This window comes from Nansenia antarctica (assembly GCF_963989245.1).
Source record: "Nansenia antarctica genome assembly, chromosome: 8".
NCBI classification, from domain to species: Eukaryota; Metazoa; Chordata; class Actinopteri; order Argentiniformes; family Microstomatidae; genus Nansenia; species Nansenia antarctica.
Window position 1 is genome coordinate 43,693,899 of NC_137678.1, and position 15,000 is coordinate 43,708,898.

Consider the following 15,000-nt stretch of genomic DNA (forward strand, 5'->3'; position numbering starts at 1 on the left):
TCAAGGTTCTATGACGAGATCGGCACCCCCCTCCTGTCGGACATCAGGATCAACTACACCGACGACTCGGTCGAGTACGTCACCCAGCACCTCTTCACTAACTACTTCAACGGCACCGAGATCGTCGTGGCGGGAAAGCTGACCAACCGCAGCGCCGACTCCCTCCACGTCCAGGTCACCGCCAGCAACAGCGACAAGAGCATCGTCCTGGAGACCGACGTGCCGCTGCGGCAACGGCAGACGGAGATGGAGCAACACGTGAGGGCGGCGGCCCAGGCCCAGGCGGCTGCTTCGGGGGTCACGGCGGGGTCAGCGGGAGGGGGGGGGTCAGCGGGGGGAGGGGTGTCGGTGGCGGAGGACTTCGTGGAGCGCGTGTGGGGTTTCCTGAGCGTGAAGGAGGGGTTGAAGTCGCGTCTGCGCAGTCAGACCAGTCGAGAGAGGGAGGCGCATACCCAGCAGGCCACCAACCTGTCCCTGACCTACCACTTCCTCACCCCTCTGACCAGCCTGGTGGTGGAGAGACCCCAGGTCCTGGCTGACGGCACCATGGCCCCCGCCCCCACCCTCCCCCCGGAGGCTCACTCCTCCGCCGCCTCCTCGGCCAATGAGCTGTCAGACGAGGGGGACGACACGCCCAAGAGACCGCGCCAGAAGGGCGAGGAGAAGAAGAAGACGGGGGGCAGGTTCGGTTCCATGGCCACCAAGACGACGGGTGAGGCTACTGGTATCTCAACTCAAACAGTCGAATACCTTCCTCTTGTTGGAACGGTGACGGGGGGGACGTGTGACTCGCTGAAGAAAACTCACTTTGTTTTTGTTCCTTAGGAGAATTCGTGAGGAGGCCTGCCCAAAAATCCTTAACCATCTCAAGAACATCAGGTAGTTCTCTGTGTGTGTGTGTGTGTGTGTGTGTCTGTGTGTGTGTGTGTGTGTGTGTGTGTGTGTGTGTGTGAGTGTGTGTATAGCTATGCTGCTCTCCCATCTCCGCTATCTCTGTGAAGTGGTTCTAAGGCTGTGTGAGGGGACATGAAAGGGCGGGGGGGGGGTACTGGAGACTCTCCTTACTCCCTCTGTGGGCGGCCTGTCATTTAGAGCCCTGTCAGACACAGTAATCATCCCAGACACATACAGGGGGGTAAGACATGCCTCTGTACCTGTAGCCTAGAGACATAGAGAATGTACAGGGGTCTAAACTGAAATACCAGCACTGGGAATGGGTGGCGCACGCACGCACGCACGCACGCACGCACGCACGCACGCACACACACACACAGTAACAGTAGAGTGGAGACGTGAGACGTGAGAGACGAGGAGTGTTAATGACCCTGTCATTACTGCTGCTCTCTCATCTCCACTCATTTCCTCTTCTCTTCTCAACTCAAGGCTGTTGTCGTTCACTCATTCACTCACTCACTCACTCACTCTCACGCACACACAGTTATATACCAACATAATATGTCAATGCCCCCCCATGTTCTTAAGATTCCCTCTGACTCTCTCTAACTTACCCCCCCACCCCCACCTACAGCGGACGGCGACCCCCACTTTGTGGTGGAGTTCCCCCTCAGTAAACTCACCGTGTGTTTCAACATCAACGGGGAGCCAGGGCACGTCCTCAGACTGGTGTCTGACCACAAGCACTCCGGTGAGGCTCCCCTCTCCTCCTCCACTCCTGTCAGTCAGTCAATCAATCAGTCAATCAATCAATCAATCAATCAATCAAATCAGTGCGATAACAACCATGCTAAGATCAGATCAAACTGCAGTAGTGTTAGTGAAGAGCATCGGTGGTGGTGCACACTCTACTGGAACATTCCGTTAAGTGTCTCTGCTCTCTGGGTTCTGGCGATTTATGTTGGTACGACTTGCTGGTTTCTGTGCTGTGTATTCTATAGCGTGTGTGTGCGTGTGTGTGTGTGTGTGTGCGTGTGTGTGTGTGTCTAGGCGTCACAGTGAACGGTAAGCTGATAGGCGCCCCCGCGCCGCCGGGCAGCCACAAGCAGCAGCGGACCTACTTCAGCACCATCACCTTCGTGTTGGAGCGGCCCAAACACGCCTACATCGAGATCACGCCCAAGAAGGTCATCCTGGACGGACACGACCGCATGGTGCTGCCCTGCGACAAGACCGTCTCCGTGGAGAGCGGCGCCCTGGCGGTGGCGATCGCGGGGAAGTCCAACGTGACCGTCACCATCGGCGGGACCGTCAGTTTCGTCATCCTGGTCCACCAGTATAAGAACCCCGCCCCTTACCAGAGAGACCACCTGGGGTTCTACATCTCCAACAGCAAGGGGCTGTCCCACGACTCCCACGGCCTGCTCGGTACGTCAGCTCACTATGGGAGGTGGGAGGAGGGGGTTGGGGTGGGGGTGGGGGTGGGGGGGGGGTCGGGGGAAGGGACTGGAGGCTGACATGGAACGGAGCCTCAGTGAGAACGAAGCGACGGTTTCTGTATTTTTTGTCTCCGGGGGGGGGGGGGGGGGGGGGGTTATGTTCCATTTTTGACTCTTTGGTTCTTCTACTTCTGCTTCCAGGTCAGTTCTTGTATGAGGACGTGGGACTTTCAGACGCCGCGGGAGACAACGGCACGTCACCCGTCCTGAAGGTCAAAGGGCGCTCGGTGCCCGTGGTGGCGAAGACCAGGCGTATCTACAGCGGGACACAGAGCGTGGACTGCTGGTTCGCCAAGAACAACGCGGCCAAGCTCATCGACGGCCAGTACGAGGACTATGTGGTGTCACACCTGTTCGACACAGGGGATTGGCCCCACGGGACAAACGGAGCCTAGGACTAGAAGCCAATCAGGGACCTGCGAATGGACCTGTCCTCCAAACATGAACTAGCTACCCCCACTTTCCTCTCTCTGTGCCCCCCTGAACACTCCATCCATAATCTTGTATCCTAAACCATGTCCTTTTACCATCCACTCTCTAACTCCCAAACAGTGCCCTCTCATTTCTGAACCCCCACCCTTGTTCCTCTGCCTCTCTCAGCAGTACCTGGGCTGAGTAACCACCATCAGTACTCTTGAATATATTTTTGTACCATTTTGTAATGAGGACATTGTTTTGTGCATATCATTATACAGTATATAATAATAATAATAATAATAATAATAATAATAATAATAATAATGTTGTAAATACATCATAACCTTTTCAAAATGTGTTTCAAAAAGTATTTTCTGAGAAGCTTGATAAGCGAGAGACGATGACACAAAACAGTTTTTTTTTGGAAAGGTGTAGACATCGTCAAAATCAAACCCACCACCCTGGAGTTAGTCAGAACCAACCACACCCAGAACCACCTCGGCCGTCTCCGGCAGGCTCTGTTTTCAAGGTGTGTGTGTGGGTTCATCAGAGGGCAAACAAGGTCCACGTCAACACCCATGAACACGGCGACACTGGGCTCAGGATCACACCTGGTCACCCCTCAGACACGCCTCCTACAAGCCCCTTATACTACTTGCCGTCCCTGCTCCAATGACGAGCCCCCTGCAATAACCTCCCCACGCCCCCTCCCCCTCCTGTCATCAGCCCGGGGTCACAGGGCTTCTGGCCCCTCCCACACAGGTGTGCTCCTGCGTGTCCCACCCAGGGGTCTGTCATCACATTAAGGGGGGCCACCAAAGGAATTTAACTCGTGTTTTTTCTTTGCATCATGATTCTTTATTGAAGAAGGTGTGAAGAAGTATGAAGGTGGAGACAATCAGGCGACATGGCACTGTCTATTCCATGGTTGATAATATATATTGACAAACATGTTCAACAAATGGCATCCTCCAAAATTCAGAATTCTGTATGTACAAACGCATAATACATTGGACATAAAATAAAAATATATTATAGATGGAGCATTTAAAGTGTAAGACTTTTCAACAGCGAGTAAGAATCATCACAAATGTAAACATAGTGTAGTGGCACTGGTCCTCACAGCAGCTGTTCAAATTGGACTGAACAGAAATGATTGCAGACAAAAGATATGAGAATTATCCATTCTCTTTGTAGCATTAACAGTATAAGGTTCGAGACATGTTATGTTAAAAAATTAGCAAAAATTATCATCTTCAATGATGGAAAACACTTGTCTGTTTGTGGATCATAGATAGCTGTATTGACTGTTCCTATTTCTCTTAGACCCTTATGTTTCTGAAAAACCCATTTGAATTTCCTCCATTTCCTGTGTTTAAGACATTCCTCCCATTAATACGGTCATCACGACCACAGATTTGACCTCAAGTAATGCATCAATCAAGTACTGTATATGTAAAATATAAATAAACAAATAAAATAAATACATCACTAACAATTCCATGGAACCTATAGTAATGTAGGACGATCATAAAAGTTTGGATAAATCCAAATCTATCCCAGATTGCCGGAATGTGAAACGAGTTGGTCATTTTTCCACACAGAAAGACGTTTCCCTGTTCTGTCAGGTAACAGCAACATGTGACAGCAGCTGGTGAAACCGGGAACAAGTCGGCAACCACTTCTGTTCTGACTTTTATTCAGAAAAATGTAAATGAATTTGAACTTTGTGGAAAATCAGACACACTCGCTAGTCAAGCCAAAACATTGCAATGCAATGGATTCGGTGAGTAATCCCCACTACTACCTAGTTAACTATAACACTGCTTTACATCAACACTGGCTCACCAAACAAGCTGTGTTAGTTGACTAGCGAGTGTGTCGTTGATTTTCAACAACATGGAAATCCATTCACATTTTTCAGAATAAAAGTCAGAACATTTGATCGGCCGCCGACTTGTTCCTGGTTTCAGCAGCTGCTGTCTCAATTACAGGTTGACAACAGTCTCCTGTCCTGCCTGACCACCTGTCCTGTCAGGTAAAAGCAATATGGCCGACACCTATCCAGTCCTTTCACCCGTCAGCAGAGGAGAAGGAGAAGAGACTAGAAGAGGAGGAGGCGGCTACGGCGGACCATCGGGACAGAGGCCCCGAGTGAACCGCAGTAGGAGGCCCGAAGGCCTGCATGTTAAATGACAGGCTATTAAACAGCGCATAGTTGGCACTTTGAAGCAGTTATAATGATGAAGAAGAACAACATGAGAGAGGAGAAAACTACACTCTCTCTCTCTCTTTACTTTGTGTTGCTCTTTGGAAGTTGATGACATGAAGAGCTCTTTGGAGATCCAACACCTTTTTTTACCCCCCAAAAACTCCCACCCCCCAGAAGGTGAGGACAGATCGACTCCTGCCCCTCTTTCATCATCGCCGTCGTGTTCCCTCACGCTGACTCTGCGCTCTGTACTTATGTGCATCAATAACAGCTTTTTATAGTCACTCTGAAAGCGCTCCTCTGTAAACAGAGAGAGCCGGCTGTGAGGCTTAAAAGCGAGGAGTTTTTACATCCACACACACCTTTAAAAAAACAAAAAAACATTTCAACATCCTCATAGACCGAGCTAAGCCACCTTTACAATACATTGTGCTGTAGTGACATTCTCTCACAAGTAGTGACATTCTTATCAATGGAGGTTTTAGGCACCAGGAAGTGTGTGCCAAGACCAGTGTTTAAGCCCTTTGTGTTGAGTGAGATAGGGAAACCCTTGAGTGTGTGTGTGTGTTTGTGTGTGTGTTGTTGTTGGGGGTGGGGGGGAGGGGTACCTGCGCTACACTTCCACCCAGCCAGGTATCATCCTCCCTCCTTTGGGGTCCAGGTGGGACTCCTCTTGTCCAACATGCCACCCATGATGCTCCTCTTCCTCCTCTTCCTTCTCTGTGTCTGTCTCTATAGTCAGTAGAACCTAGACATGAGAGAGAGACGCATGTTAGTTGAGACACACACACACACACACACACACACACACACACACACACACAGGCACACAGGCACGCACACACAGACGCCAGTAGTAGTCAGCCAAGCCCCTGGCCTGGGTCTGTATCTTGTTATTCCTTCTTCAAGGCTGTAAAATCACTCTCTACTCCCAGTCTGGAACCCTCCCCGGGCTGCTGGGCTCCACATACAATTCCCAATGAGTGGAATTCCAGAAAAAACTCCAGAAAAAACTTTATGGAACCCTGTTATGAAATAATAAACCCCCATATGTCAAGGCTGGACACATCGTTGTACAATACTACCATGATGTGTGCAAGTGTGTGCAGGTGTGGGTGTGTGTGTGCAGGTGTGTGTGTGTGTGTGTTAGACATCTTGGATTAGACTGGTGCAATGGAGGTTTACACTACTCTCCTCTCTCACTGATCTGAGACCTTTCCAAATAACAGAAGAACATCTTGAAGCGGTAACATTGAGACAGAGGGCAGACTGACACTTACTGCAAAATGTGGATGGTGTGTGTGTGTGTGTGTGTGTGTGTGTGTGTGTGTGTGTGTGCGTGTGCGTGTAAGTAAAGGATGTAAATACTCAAAGCACACTGCAGGACTCAACCAATCCCATGGGCTCAACTCCTCACACCAGCACTTCACCCTAATCAATGCCCCCCCCCCCCTCCTCTCTCTCTCTTTCCATTGTCTCTCTCATCCTCCTCCACCCCTCTCTGCTTTCCATAACATCAGAGCAGGGGAACAAAACCCAAATGTCACTTGTCTTCCAGGGATGAAGGGATGATTTGTGGCTGTCTGGCAAAGTCCCAGGGTGGAGGAGGAGAGAGAAACACTCCCGTCCCTGTGAGCATGTCACTCAGTCACAGTCATTGATTCCACAGAGAGAGAGAGAGAGAGAGAGAGGGCACACTGTGTGTGTGTGTGTGTGTGTGTGTGTGTGTGTGTGTGTGTGTGTGTCCATGACTCAATGGGGAGGGTGAGTAACTAGCTACACACAAGGACACTAACTTCTGTGTAGGATGTCCATTCTCTCTGACTCCAACAACTCACAAGGAGAGCTCTGTTGGAGCCTCTCACTACTCGTAATGTCTCACTCACAGACAGCCTAAACACCACACATACTTGACACCCTAACACCCACTGGAGACATTTCACCACTAATAACATAATTACCCAACACAATCCAAACCATGAAGCATAGTAACTGAACTCCCACCACAGAGCGTTCTATCAATTCACAATTCAAAATGTCTAAGGAAACACAACTAGACAACAACTCGTCACCGCCGAAGACGCTTCACTCGACTTGAAGGTCATCATAACACTACACATAGCTACTGCTGAGCAGTCGGTCAGATTTAGACGGCTCATGTTTCAAGTTTATTGTTTCATGCCATTTTACAAGTATCAGAAAGTTAAGTTCTTAGGCTTCAGTTGGACAACAGCATGAAGCAACAAGAGAAATAAAGTGGTGGTAGTTATAAGACAATTATACAACAGTTAGTTCCGACCAAGTAATTTGATTGGACAAGAGGCATTCCATGATATACAGTATAACAGCACTGGGACTTTTAACTATATGTATCACTCCGAAATGACCGTTAATACAAAGTAGCTAGCCTGCAGATGTTTGTGTTCAGGTTACTAGGCAACAGTCCAGTTGCGGAACCATTTTTTGTTGACGGAGCCAAAATAAATGATTAAATAAACAAACAAATCATAATCTGACTTATTACTGTTCACTAATAAACAAACAAATCATAATATGACTTATTACTGTTAACTAATAAATTGTGCTGTAGAACTGTTGTATAAAAGCCTTTTATACAACAGTATCTTCGGTACTCTGCCTGCGGCCTCATACCTACGACCAAATCACAGCCGTGCTGATATTCAGTATAACAGCACTCCCTCTCGTGTGATATTGCTTAAATAAGGTAATAAGGCAAGAGAAATAAAGTGGCAATAGTGAGACAATTAGGACAAATCACAATAGTTGTAAGAGACAAATAAGACAAGAGACAAATTGAGCAATACAAGAAGTAGAACAAATATATCATATTAATATATATATAATATATTAAGAAAATTAGAGAAATAGAATTTGCAAGTATTGCACTTGGCGGCAGTGGATGGAAGAGGAAGTATTGAGTAAAGTGACTGTGTGCTTAAGGGTAGGTGGTCTGTGTACATGGGGTGTGTACTTGGGGATGATAGTCAATAACACTCAGATATGGGGCTTAATTAACAAAGAATGTTAATAACATCTCACTGACTTTCAAAACTCATACTTTCGGTAACAGGAACAAATGGTGAAATTGTTTTCTTTCTGAGAAATGTCAATTTCACATGCCCTTATCTAACCTACGAAGAACGTGGAACTGACCCACAAAAAGAAAATACCACATAAATTGAATGAAAAAATGTAGGGAGACAAACAGTTGGAAAGGGGAGGGGGGAGAGAGAGAGAAAGCTCCCTGACTCAATCTTTCCTGGACACAAACCATATGGGCCAATTACCCTTCAGAGCCAGAGCAGACACTGCGTGTGTGTGTGTGTGTGTGTGTGTGTGTGTGTGTGTGTGTGTGTGTGTGTGTGTGCGTGTAGGGGAGAGGGAGAGGCAACAGGTGCAGACAGGCAAAATTACTGTGACGATAAGATACACATTAGCATCACAACACACACACACACACACACACACACACACCTCGCTCAACAAACAGCTCCACATGTCTTCAGTCTGCATCCCGTAGGGACGTGGAGTGTTCCGTGTTTGGTGGGAAAGACACAGTAGTCCCACGGGCCAACTGCTTTGTAACCCGGCAGTAGCCCTCAGAGGAGAGGGTTGGGATCTAAGGCCTTTGATTGGCCACCGTTCTGTTCAGCCTTACCCGTGACTCCTCACTGGTGGCCCACGGTCGCGCCTTCTCCACGCAGTCGCACGAGTCGTCCAGGCTCTGCAGCGTCTTGTCCTTCCTCATCGTCAGGCTGTCCACCACCCAGAACATGACCGACTACAGGGGGCGCCAGAGAGAGTCGGTCAGGACCGGGAGCAGCAGCAGCGGATAAACCGACCAATGACTGAGCATGCGGCAGCCGACATGCATTCTTGTCAGGGGTGAATCTTTAACTCGAGGTCCACATGCCTGAACTTGACATATCGTCCCACAAATGTCCCATTTAGATCAATGCAAAACGTAGGTGAATGTTGGGAGAGTTACAAATTGGGACCTCGAGTTAGGATTCCACCCTATACAAATGAATCACAAATATCTATATTAACTCTACAGGAGCTCCTTGGGGATACAACACAATGTGAGCATCGTAGAAGTACGTCGAGGCGTTAAGCCGTGTGGAGAGCGCACGTCAGACTCACGTTGACGATGAAGGGCACGATGAGCACGACCAGAACCAGCTCCACCTGGGGGTCGGGGATGTAGTCCAGCAGCACCTCCTGCAACTGGACCAGCAGCACACAGAGAAGGTTGATACACAAACAAACAAACACAATATAATAACACACACACACACACACAGTCTGACCTATAACACATTTAAGCAATATCACACGAGAGGGAGTGTGTTCAGTGTTTCCCCTACCATTGCCTTGGGGGGGCGGGCCGCCCCCGCAAGAAAAATGTTCAATGTCAATTCGGTTCTTTTTTATTTTTATTTTTTTTATTTTTTTATAATAATATTTTTCTCCCAGTTGTATATGGCCGAAATATGTTTATTATGTGGTCGAAATATGTTTATTCTGTGTCATTTGCCTAATTTATGTGCACCCTCATTTAATATGTTTCTCCTCGGTGCGTTTTGCTGCCACGCTTGTCCGCTTGTCTCCACGTTTCACGAAGGGCGGGGCTCAGCTCCCTCCACACACACGCTCTGACGTGCTCATCTCAAACAAGCCATTCGTCTCTGCTGTAAGTGCAAATAAAGGCCAACAATAATAGTTTTAGTAATGGATGGACGTAGACCCCAAACCTCTGACAAGCAGGCTAACTTCCCGCGTTTATTAAACGCACCCAAACCCGAATCTGGCGATATGGACGATTTTAGACGCTTTTTAGGGGTGCTTGAGTATCCCTAAATTTCATCTCAGCACGACCTAAAAAAGAATAATCATTATTATTATCATTATTATTATTATTATTTTCTGAAATCATTCTAGCCCAATTACAGTCATGATGTTACACACTCCGGTCCAGTAGCCTACATACACGCACCTCGTTGGTCCGCAAGTAGTCTCGCGCTTCGCCCGGAGAATAATTGTTTAGCGCGAGTGTGAGAGAGGGAGGGAGAGAGGGAGGGAGAGAGAGAGGGAGGGAGAGAGGGAGAGAGAGAGGGAGAGAGGGAGGGAGGGAGAGAGAGGGAGAGAGAGGGGGAGAGAGAGAGGGAGAGAAAGGGAGAGGTCAGCAGATGAAAGTAAGTAACCGTAGCAAATATAATTTCTGAATTTCTGACAGAAAACATTGGTTCAAATTGTTTGTTTTTATTGTGACTTAACTAGAAAGTGTCTGATTGTAGTTCCATGGTGACTAGAAAGTGTCTAGTTCCATTGTGTGAATAGTGTTAACGAACTAGCAAGCTAGCTAGCTAGCTCAGAGGTGATTAGTAATAATAGATGGTAGTAGTAATAATACAATATGTCTTATTCTGCTAGAATTGGGCTTTATGGTAATAAAATACAATAAAAAAGTGGATTGAAGCATTGGAACAAACCCTCACTCATTGGAAATGTCTGTTTTTCCATAGATGGACATAAGATTGTTTTTCAGGTGAGAGTCAAGTCAAAATGACATTATCTGACTGCATTGCCCACAGCAACCCAATATACAATTAGAATGATGTTATACATTGATATGGATCAATTTATACCTCTTATTAGATTATACATATTCTGGTTGTTATGTTTGCCTTTCGGTGGACAGCAAAAGAGGGAGAGAGGAGGATAGAGAGGGAGAGGAGGAGGAGAGAGAGCAGGATGGAGTCAGCACACCAAAGAGACAGCAAGAACCAGGTGAGAAAGTGGACAGGTAGTCAAGACCACAAGTAGCCTTGAGAACCTATGGTTCTGGTGCAGCACCCTCAGCACCCCCCTTCATTACTTGTAATAGGATGTCATAAACGTTTGACACACATGGCAATAAAAAAACATGAATCTTGAATTAGCAAAACATTTTTGCTATTTAAACATGTCAGCATGTCATCACTGACAGATGACAGGTAGATAATGAAAGGTAGTAAAAAAACTGAAAAATTATGTTGCCAGACTTGCAGACTTTTTAACCAGACCCTGTCACATATGTTTGTGTGTGATTGTCAGTGCAAAGAGGGAGAGAGGAGGATGGAGATGACACAGAGAGAGAGAGAGAGAGAGAGAGAGAGAGAGAGAGAGAGAGAGAGTGAGAGAGCAAGAGCAGGAAGAACCAGGTGAGAAAGTGGACAGATAGTGAAGTCAAGATTGTTGTAGTGTCAAAACAGTAAAACAATTAATAAAAATAAGTGATGGCTTTGTGGCTCAACAATAAAGTCTATAAATTATCATATTTGTTCTAGTCACATAATTGATATTATGATATTACAGAGATAACTTGTTCTGTTACTAAGAGCGGGGGTGAGGAGAAATTAACATTTCACAACGGGGGGGGGGGGGGTTGGAGGATCCATGCCACCCTCCCAAGGCAGCAAACCTAGGGGAAACACTGGTGTTATACTGAATATCAGCACGGCTGTGATTCGGTCGTAGGTACGAGGCCACAGGCCTGATATTCAGTATAACAGCACGACCTTGAGTGTGATATTGCTTTCATACAACAGTTCTACAGCGCAATTTATTAGTTAACAATAATAAGTGACAACAGATTATGATTTGTTTGTTTAATCATTTATTTTGGCTCCGTCAACAAAAAAATGTGTTGTATAAAAGGCTTTTATACAGCAGTTCTACAGCACAATTTATTAGTTAACAGTAATAAGTCATATTATGATTTGTTTGTTTATTAGTTAACAGTAATAAGTCAGATTATGATGTGTTTGTTTATTTAATCATTTATTTTGACTCCAACAAAAAATTGTTCCGCAACTGGACTGTTGCCTAGTAACCTGAACACAAACATCTGCAGGCTAGCTACTTTGTATTAACGGTCATTTCGGAGTGATACATATAGTTAAAAGTCCCAGTGCTGTTATACTGTATATCAGCACTCATGGAATGCCTCTTGTCCAATCAAATTACTTGGTCGGAACTAACTGTTGTAAATAGCCTATAACACTATAGCCCTTTTCACACATGTTTATTAAATTACATGGAATCCCAACACGGGACCGGCAGTGATTTTCGCTGTTCACACATGAGCTAAATGCCCTAAAATTCCTGTGTTGTGACTTTTCACACATGTCAATGGCATTCCCAGGTTTGCACGAGCTACTTGAATCACGTATTCAACTGGATGCAGAACTGGAACGCAGTAGACGTGAATTCGAACGAGACAGGCGCGTGAGACTGCCATCATATTATGAGAGGAAGAGCGGCAGTTGCTATGGTTCAAGCACAGTTGGGTGTGTGTAAATGACATACGCAATAGTGATCATACCTCCGTTTTATATGTATTTATCATCATATTTTTCACATTAATTTAACAGCGAGTTAACTGGTATTATGCTTACCATCACCAAGTTTGTTCGTCAACTAAAGCACTTAATTACCGTTGATATAAACATACTATACTAGTCCAAAAGCACAGCATGGGAGAACTTGGTCATGGTAAGCATAATATGAGTTAATTCAATTAGACCAGTGGCGGCTGGTGATAAACATTTTGGGTGGGGCACAGGTTATGGGGGCATGCTCCACGGGGAAGAATATCAACTTTAAAATCTGGATTTACAGTCGATTTTAGCATGAGAATATATATATAACTTGATTATTTGTATATATAACTTATTAAAGGGCAAACTGCAAACACAACAAAAAGATAATGCACAACAACTGACAAATCAACTGGAATAGTCTTTGTTAGCAGAGTAGACCTAATGTTAACAGAATGGACTTATACCCTTTGTCTATCTGTGCAGCGGTAAGGTGAATAATTCTAGCAGTACTGTCTAGACAGTTGTCTTGTTTAGCCATTCAACTAGGCATTATTTATTCAATGGAGAAAGACATGGAACACAATGCAATTGTGATAATAAATGTGTTCTTTGTTACTTCTTTAATTAAATTAAAGTGTACCTTTCTATTATCATACAATATTTCCTTGAACATGTAAACTCTATAATCATACAGTTGTCTTTCTATTAGTTGTCTCTGTCATACTGAACTGTTTGTTATCATCCTGAACTATCTCTGTTGCTCACCTCACCTCAGTACTGTCTCTATTGCTCTCCTCTCCTGTTGTCTGTCTCTCTGTTGCTCTCCTCTCCTGTTGTCTGTCTCTCTGTTGCTCTCCTCTCCTGTTGTCTGTCTCTCTGTTGCTCTCCTCTCCTGTTGTCTGTCCGAAAATCGGTTGTTAAGTCGCGACGTGTTTCCGGGTCCAAAGTTGGCTGAGGCGCTGTCTTCGAAATGCCGCAATAATAATAATAATAAATTATATTTATATAGCGCTTTTCCGAGGCTCAAATACCCTGACAATATGGGGAAAACGGGAAAGTGCTGCGTCCCTTGTTGTATGAATAGATCCGAGTCTAAAAAACGATTAAACTGTCATTCTACCGCTGTAGTACACTGGTATTCTGGTGCGGAGAATTTCTGGTTTGGAGCCGGAAATGGCAAAACGTCACGCTTGACATCAGACTTAACAACCGGATATTCAGGGCTCTCAAGTCTTACGCATTTTTTTATTTTTACTACCCCTAGTGGTAGTGGCCCTAGGCTGCAGCCTAGGTAAGCCTATAATCTGTGCATGCTCGGGGCGCACTTTTCTGCGCCCCGGCCGGGAAATAGGAGACAGCCAATTGGAGCGCTGCTACAGCTCACGTGTAAGCCAAAAGTATTTGGACTTGGATAGACTGCCATTCGGCCGGCGCCCCGACTCCTCCCCTATGTATTTTCACAGTGAATTTTACACACACAGATAAAATGTTTATTGTATTGGAGGATTTTTAATGAATGCTGATAGGCGCCGACAGAATATCAGCCGCATTTTATGAATAAACAATGTTTATTTTTAAAAATATTTTACAAGAAGTGGGGCTGCGTTGGAAGGTGGGGGCGGCGCCCTAGCGCCCTCTATTGGCCAGCCGCCACTGAATTAGACATATTGTTAGTAACAATAAACTGGCGGTATGTATTGTCGGCCTGAGTAAGCACAGTTGAAGCGAGGAAGTGACTTAAAATGCCACTGGTGCGCACTGCGTAAACATATCACACATGTGCATTTAATAAGTAATCTAGCTAAGTAAGTAAGCTAGCTAACTAACTATGATTGGACATGAAGTAGTATCCAGTTGGAATTATATTCATCACTACTTTGGCTGATGTGATGTGGGTTAACTAGCCAACCAAACCAAAAGTACAAAGTGAGAAACTACTCGCTGTGAATCGTTAACTTGTTCCACGTAAAAACGTCTTGCGTCAGACATACGTAACCCTTTACGCGCCGGACCAGGCAACGTTCATGCTTCTGTTCACACCTAAACCTTCCCTGTAAATTCCATGGAATCACACACGGTCTTGACCAGGGAAAATGCCTGAGCGAATTTCCCTGTAAATCTCGTTCACCCATGCCCCTTACCAGGTCAATTCCATGGAATTTACTGGGAAAGCTCTTATGTGTGAATGGGGTTATGGATTACATACAGAAACTTGTACAGAAACGACTTGTCTTGACTTGTTGAACCCCTGTCTGAGAGGGGGAGAGAGAGAGAGACAGTGCAAAGCCATAGAGAAGAGGGGAAACCCTCAGTATCCCTTGCGTGTCTGAGATTTAACCCTGTTATTGACCGCTGGGGAAGTCTGTCGCGAAGAAATGCGTACTGGAAAAACAAAAACAACTGTCTGAGAGAACTGAGAAGGAACCCCATAAAGTTTCATAATAATTCCCACAGTATCACACAAACAAACAAATAAACACGAGAGTCTGAGACTGAATGGTATCAAAACAAAGGGGACGTTCCCACTCTAATCAAAGGACAACAGCGCTCCTTTGTTCTCTCCCGAAAACCTTTCATCTTCCCTTTGGCTGTA

General features: G+C 45.8%; 2 protein-coding genes across 2 annotated transcripts in view; one reads left to right on the forward strand and one right to left on the reverse strand.

Moving 5' to 3' along the window:
• Positions 1-4,328, forward strand: part of itih5 (inter-alpha-trypsin inhibitor heavy chain 5) — a 20,609-nt gene extending 16,281 nt beyond the window's left edge. The window contains exons 10-14 of the mRNA XM_080537892.1: positions 6-712; positions 826-879; positions 1,529-1,645; positions 1,945-2,322; positions 2,535-4,328. Coding sequence (XP_080394018.1) covers positions 6-712; positions 826-879; positions 1,529-1,645; positions 1,945-2,322; positions 2,535-2,788 — 1,510 coding nt within the window. The 3' untranslated portion in view covers positions 2,789-4,328. The remainder of the gene's footprint in view (positions 1-5; positions 713-825; positions 880-1,528; positions 1,646-1,944; positions 2,323-2,534) is intronic.
• A 1,307-nt stretch (positions 4,329-5,635) lies between these two features.
• Positions 5,636-15,000, reverse strand: part of tmem110l (transmembrane protein 110, like) — a gene marked incomplete at both ends in the record, with an annotated part of 13,721 nt that continues 4,356 nt past the window's right edge. The window contains 3 exons of the mRNA XM_080537860.1: positions 5,636-5,770; positions 8,702-8,824; positions 9,187-9,270. Of these exons, the coding sequence (XP_080393986.1) occupies positions 5,636-5,770; positions 8,702-8,824; positions 9,187-9,270 (342 nt within the window). The remainder of the gene's footprint in view (positions 5,771-8,701; positions 8,825-9,186; positions 9,271-15,000) is intronic.